The sequence below is a fragment of the Sebastes umbrosus genome, chromosome 17, assembly GCF_015220745.1.
Source record: "Sebastes umbrosus isolate fSebUmb1 chromosome 17, fSebUmb1.pri, whole genome shotgun sequence".
NCBI lineage: Eukaryota > Metazoa > Chordata > Actinopteri > Perciformes > Sebastidae > Sebastes > Sebastes umbrosus.
The window spans coordinates 12,066,779-12,087,621 of NC_051285.1; the positions used below are offsets into that span (position 1 = coordinate 12,066,779).

At 38.6% G+C, this 20,843-nt stretch overlaps 2 protein-coding genes and 1 long non-coding RNA gene across 19 annotated transcripts; 1 reads left to right on the plus strand and 2 right to left on the minus strand.

The window, feature by feature from the left end:
* Positions 1–204: 204 nt before the first annotated feature.
* Positions 205–20,297, minus strand: LOC119475908 (protein FAM111A-like). 17 transcript variants are annotated; one of them, XM_037749006.1, is made up of 8 exons: positions 20,271–20,297; positions 16,721–16,845; positions 16,434–16,553; positions 15,596–15,715; positions 3,882–4,001; positions 3,568–3,687; positions 3,254–3,373; positions 205–3,149 (listed from the first exon to the last, which is right to left on the minus strand). In XM_037749006.1, exons 2-8 carry the CDS (start codon positions 16,784–16,786, stop codon positions 1,239–1,241), a joined length of 2,577 nt encoding a protein of 858 aa, XP_037604934.1. In that variant the 5' UTR covers positions 16,787–16,845; positions 20,271–20,297; the 3' UTR covers positions 205–1,238. The 17 variants fall into 17 exon arrangements, with proteins under 17 accessions (XP_037604934.1, XP_037604938.1, XP_037604937.1 ...); XM_037749010.1 differs by lacking the exon at positions 15,596–15,715; XM_037749009.1 differs by lacking the exon at positions 3,882–4,001.
* Positions 8,162–20,597, plus strand: LOC119475911. The gene is made up of 2 exons (XR_005203909.1): positions 8,162–8,398; positions 20,318–20,597. It is a non-coding gene; the product is annotated as an uncharacterized LOC119475911 (long non-coding RNA).
* On the minus strand, positions 9,831–10,551 carry LOC119475910 (DNA-directed RNA polymerase III subunit RPC9-like). Its single transcript, XM_037749025.1, has 4 exons — positions 10,519–10,551; positions 10,327–10,425; positions 10,124–10,218; positions 9,831–9,957 (listed from the first exon to the last, which is right to left on the minus strand). The coding sequence occupies exons 1-4, from the start codon at positions 10,534–10,536 to the stop codon at positions 9,867–9,869; spliced, it is 303 nt and encodes a 100-aa protein (XP_037604953.1). The 5' UTR covers positions 10,537–10,551; the 3' UTR covers positions 9,831–9,866.
* Positions 20,598–20,843: the final 246 nt, after the last annotated feature.

The window sequence follows — 20,843 nt, forward strand, 5'->3', positions numbered from 1 at the left end:
TTCCTATGTATCAATACATTTAATACTATACATAAAATGAAGACATTATAGTGCCACTCTTGTCCATTTATCTACACTATCAAACTCAAAATCAGAGTCAGAGATATTCAAGCTGACAGATTCTCAGTTTGTTGACCTCTTATTCATACATTTATGCAGGCGATGAGAGCAAAGGATACACAAAAAACACAATTAAAATCCAAATATGAAAGAAATCCCTTTATTGAATATCAAAAAATCATCATTAGTACTTTTTTTTTTTAATGTGACGTAATTTAACAAGATAAGATACCTTTGAAATTCTCATTTACAAGAGACATTCCCAAGACAGTGGTAGCAACACAATGACAGCATGACAGAGTATACGATATTGTACAATTTCTGTTAAATGTAATATATTTCTTAAACAAATAAGCTAAAATCAAAATCTTAAAGATTTTCTTAAAAACAGCTTAAAGACAGAAGATAAAAAGGTACAAAGTAGAATCCGACTGATAATTTATCTTTCAAGCTGATATCGATATGTTGAAGTTTTAAAAAATCTGATATCATTTTAAAAAAAAAAAACATTAAACATTTCTGCATACAAAAAAGGGACCAAGACATGCACTGAACCAGACAGTGTACAGTCGGTTCTCTCTGATAGATAAAGTACTCAATGTTTCTGAACACTGTTTCTAAATTGCCCCAAACATACTGTACTGCAATCTCTTATTTCTTATGTGACGACATATGTATACCCCAACACCTATAAATCTTTGATAAGCTAATATCTGACGATAATATTTCTAGAAATCCAACCAGATTCTCTTTGGTTCTTCAAATCTAACAGTGCAATGGTGAACAGTCCAGTCATATTTTCTATGAGCACGCACAGAATAAAAATACACAAATATTATTTAGCTTTCAGAACAGAACAGTGATTTGACAGTTGCTGAACAAAAAATATACAAAATACAGTATAGAGAAAAACAAGCACTTAGAGATACAAACGTGACTAAAATGACAATGGAGAAACCATAGTTTCCTTTATCCTAAAACTGATTATGGTTACTTAAAACTATGAATAAACCAAGTTTTGTATGAGCTCTTATCCCCAATCCCTGCACTCCTTAAGTGCTTAACAACAAAAGTATCCTGATGTATAAAATCAGACATGACAGTCTTTGTTGCTCACTGCTGAAACTACTCGCACTGCATCTTTTGTCAGCAGTTAGCTTTGTAACTATCTGTGTAGCTCAATCACAGTCCATTGGGACCTGTTCCTCTCTCTGAGAGATGAAGTCAAAGAATGCCTTCAAACTCTCATCATTTGTGACCACTGAATTGTTTGCTGCATTTTTAAATGCTAGGAGATTTCTGCTCTCAACCAGTTTCTTCACATTGGTCATCATGTCTCGGTGATGTTCATAACTGCAAGCCAGGTATTTCTTCAACACATCAAACTTTTCTCTTTTCACCATTTGGACAATGATGTGCTCAGTAATGATGGACAATGGATAGCCATACTCTATGACACTCTGGGTTTCACCCCTTGCATTGCTGTAGGCATATCCGCCTGAATGCATTGCAACAACATTGCAGTGCTCATCAAAGACAGGAGAGCCAGATGAGCCAAAATAAAAACAAGACTCATAAGATAGAGCCTGTCTGTTACTTTTATCATTACTCGCATCGTCGAAGAAACGGTCAGTAATCAACTGAATGGTCTCTAGATTTTCTCTGTAATAAGGGTTGAACGGCTCAACGCCCTCTGGATTTTCACCGCGACGCTTCTCCACAACCTGGATCCGGTTTTCAGTCGGAATAATCAAGCATGGATCTATCTTTTTCACACCACCATCAGGATGCCCAATAATGCAAATTGCTCCAATTTGGGGAAGGAATCCGAAGCGTGTTAACAGAACATCAGGCAATGTCTGATCATCACCGAGACTCAACAAAGCCCAGTCATGCTTGTGCCCTGACTCATCATCACAGAGTTCAAATCCAGCAACCTCTTTCACCTCTTTCACCGCTGCTCCTGACTCCATCTGGCCGAGACTTTCAAAAGAGAAATGGACTGTGACCCTCTTATAAGGCTTCCCTGTACTCTCATTAAAAATGCCTCTAACTACATGGCCATTTGTGAGGACAAACTTGTCAAACAGGAGAAACCCACTTCCTTTTGCTTTGCCTTTTATTCTCACCTGGCAAACAGAGTCACTGAGTTTCATCAGTTCTTTCATTGTTTTCACTTCCCTGCATGTCTGAGCGTTCTTCCCGTAATCTACACGGAAGAGATTCTGGATACTAATACGCTTAGATCCTTGCTGAACTTTCATTACTTTCACCAAAGCTCGAATCTCTGAAACTAGGCGATTCTGCATCGTCTTGGAATTAGGTATTTCACATGACATCTTTTCTGGTGCCTTATTACCATCTGGCTTTGTATTCTTTTTTGGTGTGTTTTCATCCACTGACTCAGTTGTGCTAGACTGCTGTTGAGGATCTTGGTTTTCATCAGAGACAGACCTCTGAGATCCAGTTTGCACCATGTAAGCATCATCAAGACTGCCAGGCTGACTTGCTGGTGGACTAGACTTATCGAGCAGTATGATCTTGAAAGTTTTACCATCAAGATCATCAACGAGACTGGACATTTCAGTGGTGCTTTCAGTGATCTTGTGAGAGAGAGCACAGTCCTTTTTGAATACGGTATTCTGTAAACGACCATCTCCTCTCAGAGCTTGCTCCACTTTTTCGTCTTTGTATGCATAAACAGTCATTTCCTGGAAATCTTTTAGAGCTGGGTTTCTCATGATTTTCACTACTTTTTTACCTCCCCTTGTCAGTAAATGAAACGTCACAAGGTCACCAGAGGGCCCCTTTCTTTGGCTTTCCGGTTGCTTCGGCTTGTCAACAGCTTCAACATACTTGATAGACAGAAGTTCATTTTTAATTAAGCAGCATGGAAAGTGTGAACTGATAGCTCTCCCATCTCTTAAAATAACAAGCTCTTTGTTATTGTTCTTTTTTGCAATTTTGTTAAACTGTGGACTTCTCTTCAGCAAGTTCTCAACAGTTCCTGCTTTCTTGCAGGTACAAGTTGTGGGTTTAATGTCACCCCAGCTCCACTCGAAAGAATGGGTTGCATGTGGCTCCTCCACCTAGGAATGAAACACAATTCAGTCTCATTTCATTTAATTACAGTAAAACATGTTTATTCTGTTATAGCAATACCACTCTTAAACCATCCACCCATTAGCTATACCTGTTTATCCACAGGGTCGCGAGGGACGTGAGCCGATCCCTGCTGACTTTGGGCAAGAGGTGTTGTACTCCCTGAGGTTGAAGCTTGACTGCTTTCCCCATTCTGGTTGTCTGCTTCTTCCTACAGATAACACACAGAAGTGTTGTTAATAATAGTAATATATTACGGAATGCATGCTTAATTGTGTTTCACTCAAGAGGAGCCCTCTTCCTAGGAATGAAACACAATTCAGTCTCATTTCATTTAATTACAGTAAAACATGTTTATTCTGTTATAGCAATACCACTCTTAAACCATCCACCCATTAGCTATACCTGTTTATCCACAGGGTCGCGAGGGACGTGAGCCGATCCCTGCTGACCTTGGGCAAGAGGTGGTGTACTCCCTGAGGTTGAAGCCTGACTGCTTTCCCCATTCTGGTTGTCTGCTTCTTCCTAGAGATAACAGGCAGAAGTGTTATTAATAATAGTAATATATTACGGAATGCATGCTTAATTGTGTTTCATTCAAGAGGAGCCCTCTTCCTAGGAATGAAACACAATTCAGTCTCATTTCATTTAATTACAGTAAAACATGTTTATTCTGTTATAGCAATACCACTCTTAAACCATCCATCCATTAGCTATACCTGTTTATACACAGGGTTGTGAGGCATGTGAGCCGATCCCTGCTGACTTTGGGCAAGAGGTGGTGTACTCCCTGAGGTTGAAGCTTGACTGATTTCCTCATTCTGGTTGTCTGCTTCTTCCTAGAGATAACACACAGAAGTGTTATTAATAATAGTAATATATTACGGAATGCGTGCTTAAAACTTTAGACATGTAGTTTCTTTTTCCATTTATTTCCTTGATAAGAGATACAGAGTTGCAATTGTCAATCCCATGTAAATCAGTAGACTCAGGAGAAAATACCTTGATAACTTTGTCCATTGGTCCATTATTTTTGATCTTCAAGGGTTGATCATTGGTAGGCTCCATTTTTCATTTTTCCTGCTGAGTTTTAATGACGCTGAAAGGAAGGTGATGTAGTATCTTACCTTCAGGAAAAAGCAAAGAAATATGATTAATTTCTAATGACTTACAGTACATAGAATTATTATATAGTGTATTATATGACATTTATAGTGATCCACTTCACTATAAACACAACAATAAAAACAAAAAACAAATGGCGTAATGTTATCTAGCTGTTGAAAATGAAAATGAAACCTTCCCTTTAACCACAGGTGATCAAACGTATGAAACTGTTGTTGCAAAATGTACGTTACCTTTCACCGATCAAAATGGCTTCCAGTAACATTAACCACTTAACCACTGCAGAGCAACCCGGAAACATGACTGCCGTTTATTTCAACACCATCAAAATGTTACGTAACATTAGCTATTCGAGAATATTCGGTTACAAGACTCAATAAGTACCATAGCTAACATTGCTGTCTCCTCTTTAGTTGTTACAGAGCCGTTAAAGGTATTTTTTTAACTTGGACTTACCAATAACTTGCGAACTAACATCCACACAGGTACACCGCTCACTGTCTTGTCGGAGAGGTTTTACAGCCTTTTAGAAGACAAGTTGTGGCGTGACTTGACGGGCGGGGTACCACGGTGAGTGAACGACGGACGACAGATACGGCCCAATTCCAATCCGGCAGCTACACCCTTCCACTCCGTGGTGGAGTGCACTCCGTTTGTAGTCACACTCACAGCTCAATGAAGCACCCTTCTTTAAGGTGGAGGGTATCAATACAGCAGCCAATTTGGGACGAACTTCCCTCTCTCCTGCAAGGAAATAAATATCAGAATCAGAGATACTTTGTTGATCCCCGGGGGGAAATTGAGTTACGTTTTACTCCCGTTCTAAAATATAAATATAAATATATAAAAATAGAGAAATCATAAGAAAATATATATATATATATACATATATACATATATATATATATATATGTATATATATATATATACACACAATCTAATGAACATGTCTACCGTTTTCTAGACTGGACAAGGGTATATTTGATCCTAAATACAATCGACTTACTTTATGTTGTTGACGTCTGTATGACAATAAAGTAGAATAAATCAGTTTGAGCAGTTTACAAGTGTTACAAATGTTTGTACCGGTAGTCGCACGGAACTGACATTGGATTGTGTTCCATGACGAACACAAAACGGCGTTGCACGTCGTCAATAAGGGCGGCTGGTTAAGGTCATGGATGTATTAAAAGAAGTGGATACAGCGTTGGAGGCGGGGCCCCTGGTCATTCCTAAGAGAGTTGCTCATTGGTGCATGAAGCCTAAATGGCTCGACTTCCTTCTAGAAAAGTACCCGGATCTTGAGGGATCTAAACTAAAACTAAACTAATCTAAAGAGCCTGGCAATGTGGTTTTTAGCAAATGTTACTCAAACAGGAGTAAATAGAGCATTTGTACAGTACATAGAATTCATATTTAGTGTATTATATGACATTTATAGTGATCCACTTCACTATAAACACAACAATAAAAACAAAAAACAAATGGCGTAATGTTATCTAGCTGTTGAAAATGAAAATGAATCCTTCCCTTTAACCACAGGTGATCAAACGTATGAAACTGTTGTTGCAAAATGTACGTTACCTTTCACCGATCAAAATGGCTTCCAGTAACATTAACCACTTAACCACTGCAGAGCAACCCGGAAACATGACTGCCGTTTATTTCAACACCATCAAAATGTTATGTAACATTAGCTATTCGAGAATATTCGGTTACAAGACTCAATAAATATCATAGCTAACATTGCTGTCTCCTCTTTAGTTGTTACAGAGCCGTTAAAAGGTATTTTTTTAACTTTGACTTACCAAAAACTTGCGAGCAAACATCCACACAGGTACACTGCTCACTGTCTTGTCGCACAGGTTTTACAGCCTTTTAGACAACACGTTGTGGCGTGACGTGACGGGCGGGGTACCACGTGAGTGAACGATGGACGACAGATACGGCCCATTCCAATCCGGCAGCTACACCCTTCCACTCCGTGGTGGAGTGCACTCCGTTTGTAGTCACACTCACAGCTCAATGAAGCACCCTTCTTTAAGGTGGACGGTATCAATACAGCAGCCAATTTGGGACGAACTTCCCTCTCTCCTGCAAGGAAATAAATATCAGAATCAGAGATACTTTGTTGATCCCCGGGGGGAAATTAAGTTACGTTTTGCTCCCGTTCTAGAATATAAATATAAATATATAAAAATAGAGAAATCATAAGAAAATATATATATATACATATATATATATATATGTATATATATACACACAATCTAATGAACATGTCTACCGTTTTCTAGACTGGACAAGGGTATATTTGATCCTAAATACAATCGACTTCATGTTGTTGACGTCTGTATGACAATAAAGTAGAATAAATCAGTTTGAGCAGTTTACAAGTGTTACAAATGTTTGTACCGGTAGTCGCACGGAACTGACATTGGATTGTGTTCCATGACGAACACAAAACGGCGTTGCACGTCGTCAGTAAGGGCGGCTGGTTAAGGTCATGGATGTATTAAAAGAAGTGGATACAGCGTTGGAGGCGGGGCCCCTGGTCATTCCTAAGAGAGTTGCTCATTGGTGCATGAAGCCTAAATGGCTCGACTTCCTTCTAGAAAAGTACCCGGATCTTGAGGGATCTAAACTAAAACTAAACTAATCTAAAGAGCCTGGCAATGTGGTTTTTAACAAATGTTACTCAAACAGGAGTAAATAGAGCATTTGTACAGTACATAGAATTCATATTTAGTGTATTATATGACATTTATAGTGATCCACTTCACTATAAACACAACAATAAAAACAAAAAACAAATGGCGTAATGTTATCTAGCTGTTGAAAATGAAAATGAATCCTTCCCTTTAACCACAGGTGATCAAACGTATGAAACTGTTGTTGCAAAATGTACGTTACCTTTCACCGATCAAAATGGCTTCCAGTAACATTAACCACTTAACCACTGCAGAGCAACCCGGAAACATGACTGCCGTTTATTTCAACACCATCAAAATGTTATGTAACATTAGCTATTCGAGAATATTCGGTTACAAGACTCAATAAATATCATAGCTAACATTGCTGTCTCCTCTTTAGTTGTTACAGAGCCGTTAAAAGGTATTTTTTTAACTTTGACTTACCAAAAACTTGCGAGCAAACATCCACACAGGTACACTGCTCACTGTCTTGTCGCACAGGTTTTACAGCCTTTTAGACAACACGTTGTGGCGTGACGTGACGGGCGGGGTACCACGTGAGTGAACGATGGACGACAGATACGGCCCATTCCAATCCGGCAGCTACACCCTTCCACTCCGTGGTGGAGTGCACTCCGTTTGTAGTCACACTCACAGCTCAATGAAGCACCCTTCTTTAAGGTGGAGGGTATCAATACAGCAGCCAATTTGGGACGAACTTCCCTCTCTCCTGCAAGGAAATAAATATCAGAATCAGAGATACTTTGTTGATCCCTGGGGGGAAATTAAGTTACGTTTTGCTCCCGTTCTAAAATATAAATATAAATATATAAAAATAGAGAAATCATAAGAATATATATACAGGACTGTCTCAGAGAATTAGAATATTGTGATAAAGTTCTTTATTTTCTGTAATGCAATTAAAAAAACAAAAATGTCATGCATTCTGGATTCATTACAAATCAACTGAAATATTGCAAGCCTTTTATTCTTTTAATATTGCTGATTATGGCTTACAGCTTAAGAAAACACAAATATCCTATCTCTAAATATTAGAATATTTCCTCAGACCAAGTAAAAAAAAAGATTGATAACAGTAAAACAAAATCAAACATTTGAAAATGTCCATTAATGCACTCAGTACTTGGTTGGGAATCCTTTTGCACGGATTACAGCATCAATGCGGCGTGGCATGGAGGCAATCAGCCTGTGGCATTGCTGAGGTGTTATGGATGCCCATGATGCTTCAATAGCGGCCTTTAGCTCATTTGCATTGTTGGGTCTGGTGTCTTTCAGCTTCCTCTTCACAATACCCCACAAATTCTCTATGGGGTTCAGGTCAGGGGAATTGGCAGGCCAATCGAGGACAGTAATGCCATGGGCAGTACACCAGTTACTGGTGGTTCTGGCACTGTGGGCAGGTGCCAGATCATGCTGGAAAATGAAATCCTCATCTCCATAGAGCTTTCCAGCATGATCTGGCACCTGCCCACAGTGCCAGAACCACCAGTAACTGGTGTACTGCCCATGGCATTACTGTCCTCGATTGGCCTGCCAATTCCCCTGACCTGAACCCCATAGAGAATTTGTGGGGTATTGTGAAGAGGAAGCTGAAAGACACCAGACCCAACAATGCAAATGAGCTAAAGGCCGCTATTGAAGCATCATGGGCATCCATAACACCTCAGCAATGCCACAGGCTGATTGCCTCCATGCCACGCCGCATTGATGCTGTAATCCGTGCAAAAGGATTCCCAACCAAGTACTGAGTGCATTAATGGACATTTTCAAATGTTTGATTTTGTTTTACTGTTATCAATCTTTTTTTTTACTTGGTCTGAGGAAATATTCTAATATTTAGAGATAGGATATTTGTGTTTTCTTAAGCTGTAAGCCATAATCAGCAATATTAAAAGAATAAAAGGCTTGCAATATTTCAGTTGATTTGTAATGAATCCAGAATGCATGACATTTTTGTTTTTTTAATTGCATTACAGAAAATAAAGAACTTTATCACAATATTCTAATTCTCTGAGACAGTCCTGTATATATAAATATATATATATATATATATATATATATACACACAATCTAATGAACATGTCTACCGTTTTCTAGACTGGACAAGGGTATATTTGATCCTAAATACAATCTACTTACTTTATGTTGTTGACGTCTGTATGACAATAAAGTAGAATAAATCAGTTTGAGCAGTTTACAAGTGTTACAAATGTTTGTACCGGTAGTCGCACGGAACTGACATTGGATTGTGTTCCATGACGAACACAAAACGGCGTTGCACGTCGTCAGTAAGGGCGGCTGGTTAAGGTCATGGATGTATTAAAAGAAGTGGATACAGCGTTGGAGGCGGGGCCCCTGGTCATTCCTAAGAGAGTTGCTCATTGGTGCATGAAGCCTAAATGGCTCGACTTCCTTCTAGAAAAGTACCCGGATCTTGAGGGATCTAAACTAAAACTAAACTAATCTAAAGAGCCTGGCAATGTGGTTTTTAACAAATGTTACTCAAACAGGAGTAAATAGAGCATTTGTTGGGGACTATTTTCACCAGCGGATAAATACACATGTGGTGCTCTAATGAGTATTTCCAGCAGACGTGTATGTGAGACTGACTCAAAGCAAACTGCAGTGCACATGTTCATCACCCATTGTGTTTTTGATAGTTTATATTGATAGTTCTTGTTAGTAGGATCAGTTCATAGTCAGTTTAGGACTTTGGGATGAGTTGACAATACGAAAAAGAAGTAGAACATCACCATCCTTTAAGTAAGTCTTAGTATATGACACACTGGCTTGTTTCTACCACAATAAATGTGTGAAAGAATCGTGGAAATATACACCAGTAGTGAAAAAGAGATAAAGAGAGGTAAGCTAACATGTTAAGATAATAAGTTTAACACTCACTAGCTGAATTTCCACTGCTGTCTGTGGCCGGTGGTTCAATAGCTGCAGTTTTTCTGCCCTGATGGAGGAAAAATATCAGTGAGTATACGTATGGTGTAGAGAACAGCACATACATACAGTATATTTGTTTATCTAAAAAAAATACTGTGCATCTTAATTAATCTATTAATTCCAAATGGATACATGAATGATAACATCTACGCCTTTTTTCAGATCTCACTGACTTTGTGAGTTTGTGAGGCATCATGGTGGTCAGGAACTCTTTGACGATCTCTGGAGTCTGCCTGCTGCAGGGCATCTTTGACAGGTACTTCAGCGTCTGTGTGGAAATGCAGAGGAAACTGTGGGCGCGCTATTGCAAAAGTGTAAATGTGATATAACAGGCAGAGTTTAAGTCAGTGAAGAGAGAAAGAGGATGTGTGCCGACCTCATACATGATGGTGTTGAGGTTCTGCTGCCCGGTGCTGTGTTTGCTCTTCCCGCTGTCCTTCCTTTGTTCCTTAAGGTCAGTCAGGAGTTTGAACAACTAAGAAACACACAGACAGACAAATCTGAAGCCACATAAAATTATTTTCAACTCTAGAAAGATTTAATGTAAAACACAGACATAACACATTACCTCATAGTTACTGAGCATAGCAGCGTTAGTGTTTTTCCTGAAAAGAAGAAAACAGGTCATGTTTAAGTTCATTCTTGACCTTTGCAAACTGTATATGTAACCAAATAATCTAAGATCAAATATAAATATAAAATATATAATAAATATATATATATTTTTTCATTGTTTATAGTCATTCCCAACAGCCTTTACTGGCGCAAAATACAGTATATCACAGATCTGTAGTCCCAGTAGACCACAACCAGCACTGCTCCCAGTAGACCACTTACACTTACACTTACACACCAAAATACTGACAATAATCTGATATTTTCAGGTGGAATTTCATTTCATTCTCACTGTGCAATATCATTTTCCACTTGTGCAATTTTGTTAATAGTCTGTCTATTGTCAATACTGTATATACTGCTCCTATTTTTATACTTCCTTCTATTTAAATGGTTCATATTTTGTTACACTGATGCATCTTGTTTTTTGCAGTATCCCCTTTGCTGCTGTACACTTCAAATGTCCCCACTGCAGGACTAATAAAGGAATATCTTATCTTACCTTATCTTATTATCACATGGTTAAGATCATATCTGCCTGTTTTACACTCTTTGACCACCAGGTGGCTTAGGGTTCACATGAAGCAGAAGAAATTAACCCTTTTCTAACCAATTTGCTGGAAAGCTTCAAAGCTTCAGCTCGACATCACTTCCAGTCTGATCAGGGTGTATGTATCAATTTAGTCATATAAAGACCAAAATCTGTTAGCCACAGGATTTGGCCAAGACTTTCTGGTCTGTGTTTAGTGACACTGGCCTATATGAACCTACCTGCTCTAAATCTGTCTCTTTCTACTACTTCTTCTTCTTCTTCTTCTTCTTTGGCGTTTATTGGCGGTTGGCAAACCATCTTAGAGGTGCATTACCACCACCTACTGGACTGGAGTGTGGAGCAGCAGATTGTGCAGAAACAAAATAGAAAAAAAATAAAAATAAAAATAAATAAATAAAATAAAAAATAAAATAAAATAAAATAATAATAATAATAATAATAATGAGGAAAACTCTAGATTCGTTTAACTAAATCAGTTTCTCTTAAAAACTGAATTATTTCACAGTATATGTTATCTGCTGTATTCCCCAATAGACCTGACGATGAAAAGTCCTGATGTTTTGCCTTCCTTTAAGTGACTGTAAAAGGTGATCCCTCTGGATACTGTAATTCCTGCAGTGTATCAGTACATGTTCGACAGTTTCTGGTTGATTACAATATGTGCAGTCCCAGTTGGGTGCTTGCCTATTTCATATAATATATGGTTAAGACCTGTATGTCCGATTCTCAGTCGAGTGGTGACATTTTCTTCCCTTCTTTTCCAGCCCACCTTCCAAGTTGGCTTTAGTGTTGCATTTTATTATTTAAATCAGAGAATAATAAAAGAATTATAAAAGAAAACGTCCTCATTGTCCTCGCTTTCTGTTGACTTGCTCGTTATCTTTTTTTTTTTTTTAAATAGTAAAATCAGTCCACCTGTTATGTTTGGTGTGAGCTGCCTTCTCCTCATTTCATACTTTGTGATTTTAAAAATGTTGTTTATTCTTTAGTGTGAACTCAAATAAAGAAAACCTGATCAAAATGAAGAATAAAGCATCAAACTGTCTCCACCTTGTGTTCAGTCACTGCAGAAAAGCACAAACCAGGAACAGGCTCTCAGAGGAAGAGTGACAGAATGGGTCTAGTAGTCCATCAAACACAAACTAAAATTATTGAATAATAAATCTTTGATGCTCAAAACCAAATACAGAAACCCTGTAATTCAGGGTGTGAAATTCATTCTCAAATCAAAGAGCATTCCTATTTATCAATACATTTAATACTATACATAAAATGAAGACATTATAGTGCCACTCTTGTCCATTTATCTACACTATCAAACTCAAAATCAGAGGTAGAGATATTCAAGCGGACAGATTCTCAGTTTGTTCACCTCTTATTCATACATTTATGCAGGCGATGAGAGCAAAGGATACACAAAAAACAATTAAAATCCAAATATGAAAGAAATCCCTTTATTGAATATCAAAAAATCATCATTAGTAATTTTTTTTTTTTTTAATGTGACGTAATTTAACAAGATAAGATACCTTTGAAATTCTCATTTTCAAGAGACATTCCCAAAACAGTGGTAGCAACACAATGACAGCATGACAGAGTATACGATATTGTCCAATTTCTGTTAAATGTAATATATTTCTTAAACAAATAAGATGAAATCAAAATCTCAAAGATTTTCTTAAAAACAGCTTAAAGACAGAAGATAAAAAGGTACAAAGTAGAACCAGACTGATAATATATCTTTCAGGCTGATATCGATATGTTGAAGTTTTAAAAAATCTGATATAATTTTTTAAAAAACATTGAACATTTCTGCACATAAAAAAGGGACCAAGACATGTTCTGAACCAGACAGTGTACAGTCGGTTCTCTCTGATGGATAAACTCATAAATGTTTCTGAACACTGTCTCTAAATTGCCCCAAACATACTGTACTGCAATCTCTTATGTGACGACATATGTATACCCCAACACCGATAAATCTTTGATAAGCTAATATCTGACGATAATATTTCTAGAAATCCAACCAGATTCTCTCTGGTTCTTCAAATCTAGTCATAATTGCTATGAGCACGCACAAAATAAAAATACACAAATATTATTTAGAATTATTCAGAACAGAACACTGATTTGACAGTTGCTGAACAAAAATGATACAAAATACAGTATATAGAAAAACAAGCACTTAGAGATACAAACGTGACTAAAATGATGACGCAGAAACCGTAGTTTCCTTTATCCTAGAATTGATTATGGTTACTTAAAACAATGAATAAACCAAGTTTTGTATGAGCTCTTATCCCCAATCCCTGCACTCCTTAAGTGCTTAACAACAAAAATATCCTGATGTATGAAAACAGACATGACAGTCTTTGTTGCTCACTGCTGAAACTACTCGCACTGCATCTTTTGTCAGCAGTTAGTTTTGTAACTATCTGTGTAGCTCAATCAAAGTCCATTGAGACAGGTTCCTCTCTCTTAGAGAACGAGTCAAAAAATGACTTCAAACTCTCATCATTTGTGACCACTGAATTGTTTGCTGCATATTTAAATGCTAGGAGATTTCTGCTCTCAACCAGTTTCTTCACAATGGTCATCATGTCTCGGTGATGTTTATAACTGCAAGCCAGGTATTTCTTCAACACATCCATCCTTTTTCTTTCCACCATTTGGACAATGATGCGCTCAATAATGATGGACAAAGGATAGCCATACTCTATGACACTCTGGGTTTCACCCCTTGCATTGCTGTAGGCATATCCGCCTGAATGCATTGCAACAACATTGCAGTGCTTATCAAAGACAGGAGAGCCAGATGAGCCAAAGTAGAAACAAGACTGATAAGATAGAGCCTGACTGTTACTTTTATCATTACTCACATCCTCAAAGAAACGGTCAGTAATCAACTGAATGGACTCTTGATTTTCTGTGTAAGGAAGAATGTACGGCTGAACGCCCTCTGGATTTTCAGCGCGATGCCTCTCCACAACCTGTTTCAAGTCTTCAGTCGGAATAATCAAGCATGGATCTATCTTTTTCACACCACCATCAGGATGCCCAATAATGCAAATTCCTCCACTTTGGGGAAGGAATCCAAAGCGTGTTAACAGAACATCAGGCAATGTCTGATCAGCACTGAGCCTCAACAAAGCCCAGTCATGCTTGTGCCCTAACGAATCACAACAGCATTCAAATCCAGCAACCTCTTCCACCTCTTCAACCTCTTCCACCTCTTCCATCACTGCTTCTGACTCCATTTGGTCGAGACTTTCAAAAGAGAAATGGACAGTGACCGTCTCATTAAGCTGCCCTGTACTCTCATTATAAATGTCTTTAAGTACATGGCCATTTGTGAGGACAAACTTGTCAAACAGGAGAAACCCACTTCCTTTTGCTTTGCCTTTTATTCTCACCTGGCAAACAGAGTCGCTGAGTTTCATCAGTTCTTTCATTGTTTTCACTTCCCTGCATGTCTGAGCGTTCTTCCCGTAATCAACACGGAAGAGTTTCTGGATACGAGAAAGCTTAGATCTTTGCGGAACATTCATTCCTTTCACCAAATCTTTAAACTGTGACAATAGGTGATTCTGCATCGTCTTTGAATTAGGTATTTCACATAACATCTTTTCTGGTGCCTTATTACCATCTAGCTTTGGTTTCTTTTTTGGTGTGTTGTCATCCACTGACTCAGTTGTGCTAGACTGCTGTTGAGGATCTTGGTTTCCATCAGAGACAGACCTCTGAGATCCAGTTTGCACCATGTAAGCATCATCAAGACTGCCAGGCTGACTTGCTGGTGGACTAGACTTATTGAGCAGTATGATCTTGAAAGTTTTACCATCAAGATCATCAACGAGACTGGACATTTCAGTGGTGCTTTCAGTGATCTTGTGAGAGAGAGCACAGTTCTTTTTGAATACGGTATTCTGTAAACGACCATCTCTTCTCAGAGCATGTTTCACTTTTTCGTCTTTGTATGCATAAACAGTCATTTCCTGGAATTTTTTTAGAGCTGGGTTTCTCATGATTTCCACTACATTTTTACCTCCCTTTGTCAGTAAATGAAACGTCACAAGGTCACCAGAGGGCCCCTTTCTTTTGCTTTCCGGTTGCTTCGGCTTGTCAACAGCTTTAACATACTTGACAGACAGATGTTCATTTTTAATTAAGCTGCATGGAAAGTGTGAACTGATAGCTTTCCCATCTCTTACAATAACAAGCTCTTTGTTATTGTTCTTTTTTGCAATTTCGTTAAACTGTGCACTTCTCTTCAGCAAGTTCTCAACAGTTCCTGCTTTCTTGCAGGTACAAGTTGTGGGTTTAATGTCACCCCAGCTCCACTCGAAAGAATGGGTTGCATGTGGCTCCTCCACCTAGGAATGAAACACAATTCAGTCTCATTTCATTTAATTACAGTAAAACATGTTTATTCTGTTATAGCAATACCACTCTTAAACCATCCACCCATTAGCTATACCTGTTTATCCACAGGGTCGCGAGGGACGTGAGCCGATCCCTGCTGACCTTGGGCAAGAGGTGGTGTACTCTCTGAGGTTGAAGCCTGACTGTTTTCCCCATTCTGGTTGTCTGCTTCTTCCTACAGATAACACACAGAAGTGTTGTTAATAATAGTAATATATTACGGAATGCATGCTTAATTGTGTTTCACTCAAGAGGAGCCCTCTTCCTAGGAATGAAACACAATTCAGTCTCATTTCATTTAATTACAGTAAAACATGTTCATTCTGTTATAGCAATACCACTCTTAAAAGGGACTGTTTGTAAGAATCAGAAATGCTGATGAACAGCGACACCTGTGGCCGTTAAGTCAACGAAAGTCAGCGTCTGGCTCGCGCTTGCTCGCTCTAAATAGACATGAACGAGCATCGCTCAACACAGTGAGGCGACACACGTCAGCTAAAACCACAATATCACTCTATATTTCACCTGCTTGGCAGTAATGTTAGCTGACCAGACGAAGGTCTCTCCATGAATCACTGCTGATCCTAGTGTTGGCTTTTCCTGAAGCAGGAAGAGAAACGTTATTGTCTCCGACCGCGGCCGGAGGGAGTTTCTCGCTGCGGAGCCCCGTCACTTCACAAGACACGGAAAACCTCTGTTGGTCTGGAGGAGCTGCAGCATTTATTTCTGCACAAACGTCCACTGTACATTCACTAGATATTGTCAGAGCTAAACTAACTCTTCTGCAGTGTGGAGTGTGCATATGCGAGCATGCATGGGAAACCGACCCGGTAGATTTATACCTGTAAAAAGTTACAAACAGTCCCTTTAAACCATCCATCCATTAGCTATACCTGTGTATCCACAGGGTTGCGAGGGACGTGAGCCGATCCCTGCTGACTTTGGGCAAGAGGTGGTGTACTCCCTGAGGTTGAAGCTTCACTGCTTTCCCCATTCTGGTTGTCTGCTTCTTCCTAGAGATAACACACAGAAGTGTTATTAATAATAGTAATATATTACGGAATGCATGCTTAAAACTTTAGACATGTAGTTATTTTTTCCATTTATTTCCTTGATAAGAGATACAAAGCTAGATGCAATTGTCAAATCCATGTAAATCAGTAAACTCAGGAGAAAATACCTTGATAACTTTGTCCATTGGTCCATTATTTTTGGTCTTCAAGGGTTGATCATTGGTAGGCTCCATTTTTAATTTGTCCAGCTGATTTTTAATGACGCTGAAAGGAAGGTGATGTAGTATCTTACCTTCAGGAAAAGGCAAAGAAATATGATTAATTTCTAGGCAAAGAAATATGATTCATTTCTAATGACTTACAGTACATAGAATTCATATTTAGTGTATTATATGACATTTATAGTGATCCACTTCACTATAAACACAACAATAAAAACAATTGGCGTAATGTTATATTGCTGTTGAAAATGAAACATCCCCTTTAGTCCACGAGCCAGGGGGTTGGTCGTGCCACTTTGGAGGGACCATGTCTCATAGTGATTTTTTTAAAGGTCTATGTCCCTAGTGTTGGAAAATGCATGATAGCATTGCAGCAATGGTAGCTTTCTATGTGCTATCCCTCCTTTTTTCATCCCTCCATCATTAAATCTTTTCCATCTTTTTTCGCCATTTTACACATAGATCCAGTATAAAAGAGGGAAACCAACACACAATATCATGAAGTCATATATCGTTGTAAAGCTTAGACTATAATCTATCCTTCAGTCACATTGTCATGACACAGAGGTCAAGAAAATTTGACCTTTGACCTCTAATGCTGCAATGGGGCAAATTCTGAATGCAACTCCAAATGCCCTTATAACTAACTCCATATTGATCGGATGTGCCCATGGATAGTTCCAGCATAAAGAGCACAAAAAGAACTTTAAATTGATATATTATATGACTAACAACAATAACAACATTTCTTATCAGAATAAACGTAACTTTGTGCAGTTTGTATTTGATAGAATGTTCTGAACCTTGCATTGGATTCTGTTATAGGGGCAGTTGTAAATGGCTTTCTTAGCAGCAGAAACACAAAATAATACAAAAACTCAAAGGCCCTGACTCAGTGGCAATGGGTTATATTCCAGTTGATATGTGAAAATGATGTTCACTTTTTTATAAAGGCATGAAACTTGGTACACTTGAACAGTTTGGAGCCCTAAACATTTTGAGACATGGAGCCATCGCAACAAAAATTACCATAACCAAATTAAGTATTTTGCATCATATCTCGTGTGCCAAACATGTTACGGTAAAAGTAAAAGTATTGTTAAACTCTTCACACTCACTGTATTGTCAGGATTAATGAACAAAAGGATTAAGATTGTATATGCAACAGACAGGATATTATAAAGTCTAGCCTAGGTTCTCAGATAGTGTGATTTGCTTCATACAACATCACTGAATTCACCATTAACTATTCACCTGAACAGTTTATGATATTGTGAATGGTATCATTGTAAACATTGGCCATCCAAATAAAGGGATAGACATCACTTTTTCTGTGCTACCATGTTTGGCACAGGAGATATGATGCAAAATACATAATTTGGTTATGGTAATTTTTGTTGTGTTTTGAGACATGGAGCCACCGCAACAAAAATTCCATAACCAAATTATGTATTTTGTTCATTAATCCTGACAATACAGTGACTGTGAAGAGTTTAACAATACTTTTACTTTTACCGTAACATGTTTGGCACAGGAGATATGATGCAAAATACTTAATTTGGTATGGTAATGTTTCTACCAAACAACTGATCATGCTGGAACTAACAGTGTCCTGGAAAGAGCGTATGGATGAGGCCAATGAGAGGAAGCGAGACCAAGTACCAGGAGCTAGTGTAAGAATGTAGAAGGCAAGGCTGGCGAACTCGCTGTGAGCCTGTGGAGGTGGGCTGTAAAGCATTTGGGCACTGGGCAATGGACATCACCGGGGAGGCCATAGAGGAAGGCCATCAGATCCATTACTGAAGCTGCAGAGAAAGCCACCAGACTGGCTTTGGATCAAGAGGCTAGATCCATGGGCGACTGCTGCTGGGATTCAAGCTGAGGTCTGATCAACCCTGGCTGGGTCGCCTGGGCGAGAGTGTCTGATGTTGAAAGACCCAAAATACCCAATGACCCCAGGTTCCATCACTGATGATGCATCCCGGCACATCTGCAGGATGTATCTTTCATCTTTTGTGTTTGACATTCTTTTTAAGCTTTAAGTTGTTATGGTCATATTGAATATTGCTCTCCTCTTTACAGTCACTGTATTGTCAGGGTTAATGAACAAAAGGATCAAGCTTTTTAAAACTCTATACAACATACATGCACATAACAGACATGATATTATAGTCTAGTTAAGTAGTAGTAGTTAAGTCTGGCCTAGTTTCTCAGATAGTGTGATTTGCTTCATACAACATCACTGAATTCACCATTTCTGTATTATCATGCTATGATGCAAAATACATAATTTGGTTATGGTAATTTTTGTTGCGATGGCTACATGTCTCAAAATGTTTAGGGCTCCAAACTGTTCTTTGCCTTTATAAAAAAGGCCAATATAAATAAAAGCCTTTAGAAAAAAGTGACCTTCACTTTCACATTTCACCTGGAATAAAACCCACTGCCACTGAGTCAGGGCCTCATCAGTTGTAACATGTTTATATTGACAATGAGGTAAGAGTGAGAAAACATCAAATAATGGATAGAGAATTAATTTCTTAGTACAGTTTTTTGAGTTTTTGTATTATTTTGTGTTTCTGCTGCTAAGAAAGCCATTTACAAACCGCCCCAATAACAGAATCCAATGCAAGGTTCTGAACATTCTATCAGATACAAACTGCACAAAGTTACGTTTATTCTGATAAGAAATGTTGTTAGTCATATAATATATCAATTTAAAGCTCTTTTTGTGCTCTTTGTGTTGGAACTATCCATGTGCACATCAGATCAATATGGAGTTAGTTATAAGGGCATTTGGAGTTGCATTCAGAATTTGCCCCATTGCAGCATTAGAGGTCAAAGGTCAAATTCTCTTGACCTCAGTGTCATGACAATGTGACTGAAGGATAGATTATAGTCTAAGCTTTACAACGATATATGACTTCATGATATTGTGTGTTGGTTTCCCTCTTTTATACTGGATCTATGTGTAAAATTGCACAAAAAGATGGAGAAGTTTTAATGATGGAGGGATGAAAAAAGGAGTGATAGCAAATAGAAAGCTACCATTGCTGCAATGCTATCATGCGTTTTCCAACACTAGGGACATAGACCATTAAAAAAAATCACTATGAGACCTGGTCCCTCCAAAGTGGCACGACTGCCAAATTTTTGGGGTCAGGCTCATGGACTACTTTAACAAACGTATAAAACTGTTGAGGATTCTGTAACATTAAAGAAACATTCCACTCTGACTTGTATACAACATTCAGTAGACACCTAAGATTATAACTTTAGTTTCTGCATTTCTGTACTGTTTCTATATTTCTCACATTCATATTATTGCTGTATAAAGCACAGCAGTTAACTGCCTTTACTTCAACACCATCAAAATGTTATGAAACATTAGCTATTCATGCCTCCTAAGACTCAATAAGTATCACAGCTAACATTGCTGTCTCCTCTTTAGTTGTTACAGAGCCATTAAAAGGTATATTTTTTAACTTGGACTTACCAAAAACGTGCGAGCAAACTTACTGGTGGTTCTGGCACTGTGGGCAGGTGCCAGATCATGCTGGAAAATGAAATCCTCATCTCCATAGAGCTTTTCAGCAGACGGAAGCATGTAGTGCTCTAAAATCTCTTGGTACACAGCTGCATTTACTCTGGACTTGATGAAACACAGTGGACCAACACCAGCAGCTGACATGGCTCCCCAAACCATCACTGACTGTGGGAACTTCACACTGGATTTCAAGCAACTTGGATTTTGCTCCTCTCCAGCCTTTCTCCAGACTCTGGCGCCTTGACTTCCAAATGAAATACAACACTTGCTTTCGTCTGAAAAGAGGACTTTGGACCACTCTGCACCTGCCCACAGTGCCAGAACCACCAGTAACTGGTGTACTGCCCATGGCATTACTGTCCTCGATTGGCCTGCCAATTCCCCTGACCTGAACCCCATAGAGAATTTGTGGGGTATTGTGAAGAGGAAGCTGAAAGACACCAGACCCAACAATGCAAATGAGCTAAAGGCCGCTATTGAAGCATCATGGGCATCCATAACACCTCAGCAATGCCACAGGCT

Excerpts from the sequence above, each read along its gene's own strand:
- LOC119475910 (XM_037749025.1), bottom strand. Across the intron at positions 10,219-10,326 it reads TCAACACCATCATGTATGAG|ACGCTGAAGTACCTGTCAAA; the intron begins GTCGGCACACAT and ends ATTTCCACACAG. Across the intron at positions 9,958-10,123 it reads ATGCCTCACAAACTCACAAA|GGCAGAAAAACTGCAGCTAT; the intron begins GTCAGTGAGATC and ends TTCCTCCATCAG.
- LOC119475908 (XM_037749006.1), bottom strand. The coding sequence starts at position 16,786 with ATGGAGCCTACCAATGATCAACCCTTGAAGACCAAAAATAATGGACCA. Across the intron at positions 15,716-16,433 it reads GCAACCCTGTGGATACACAG|GAAGAAGCAGACAACCAGAA; the intron begins GTATAGCTAATG and ends TGTTATCTGTAG. Across the intron at positions 3,374-3,567 it reads GCGACCCTGTGGATAAACAG|GAAGAAGCAGACAACCAGAA; the intron begins GTATAGCTAATG and ends TGTTATCTGTAG.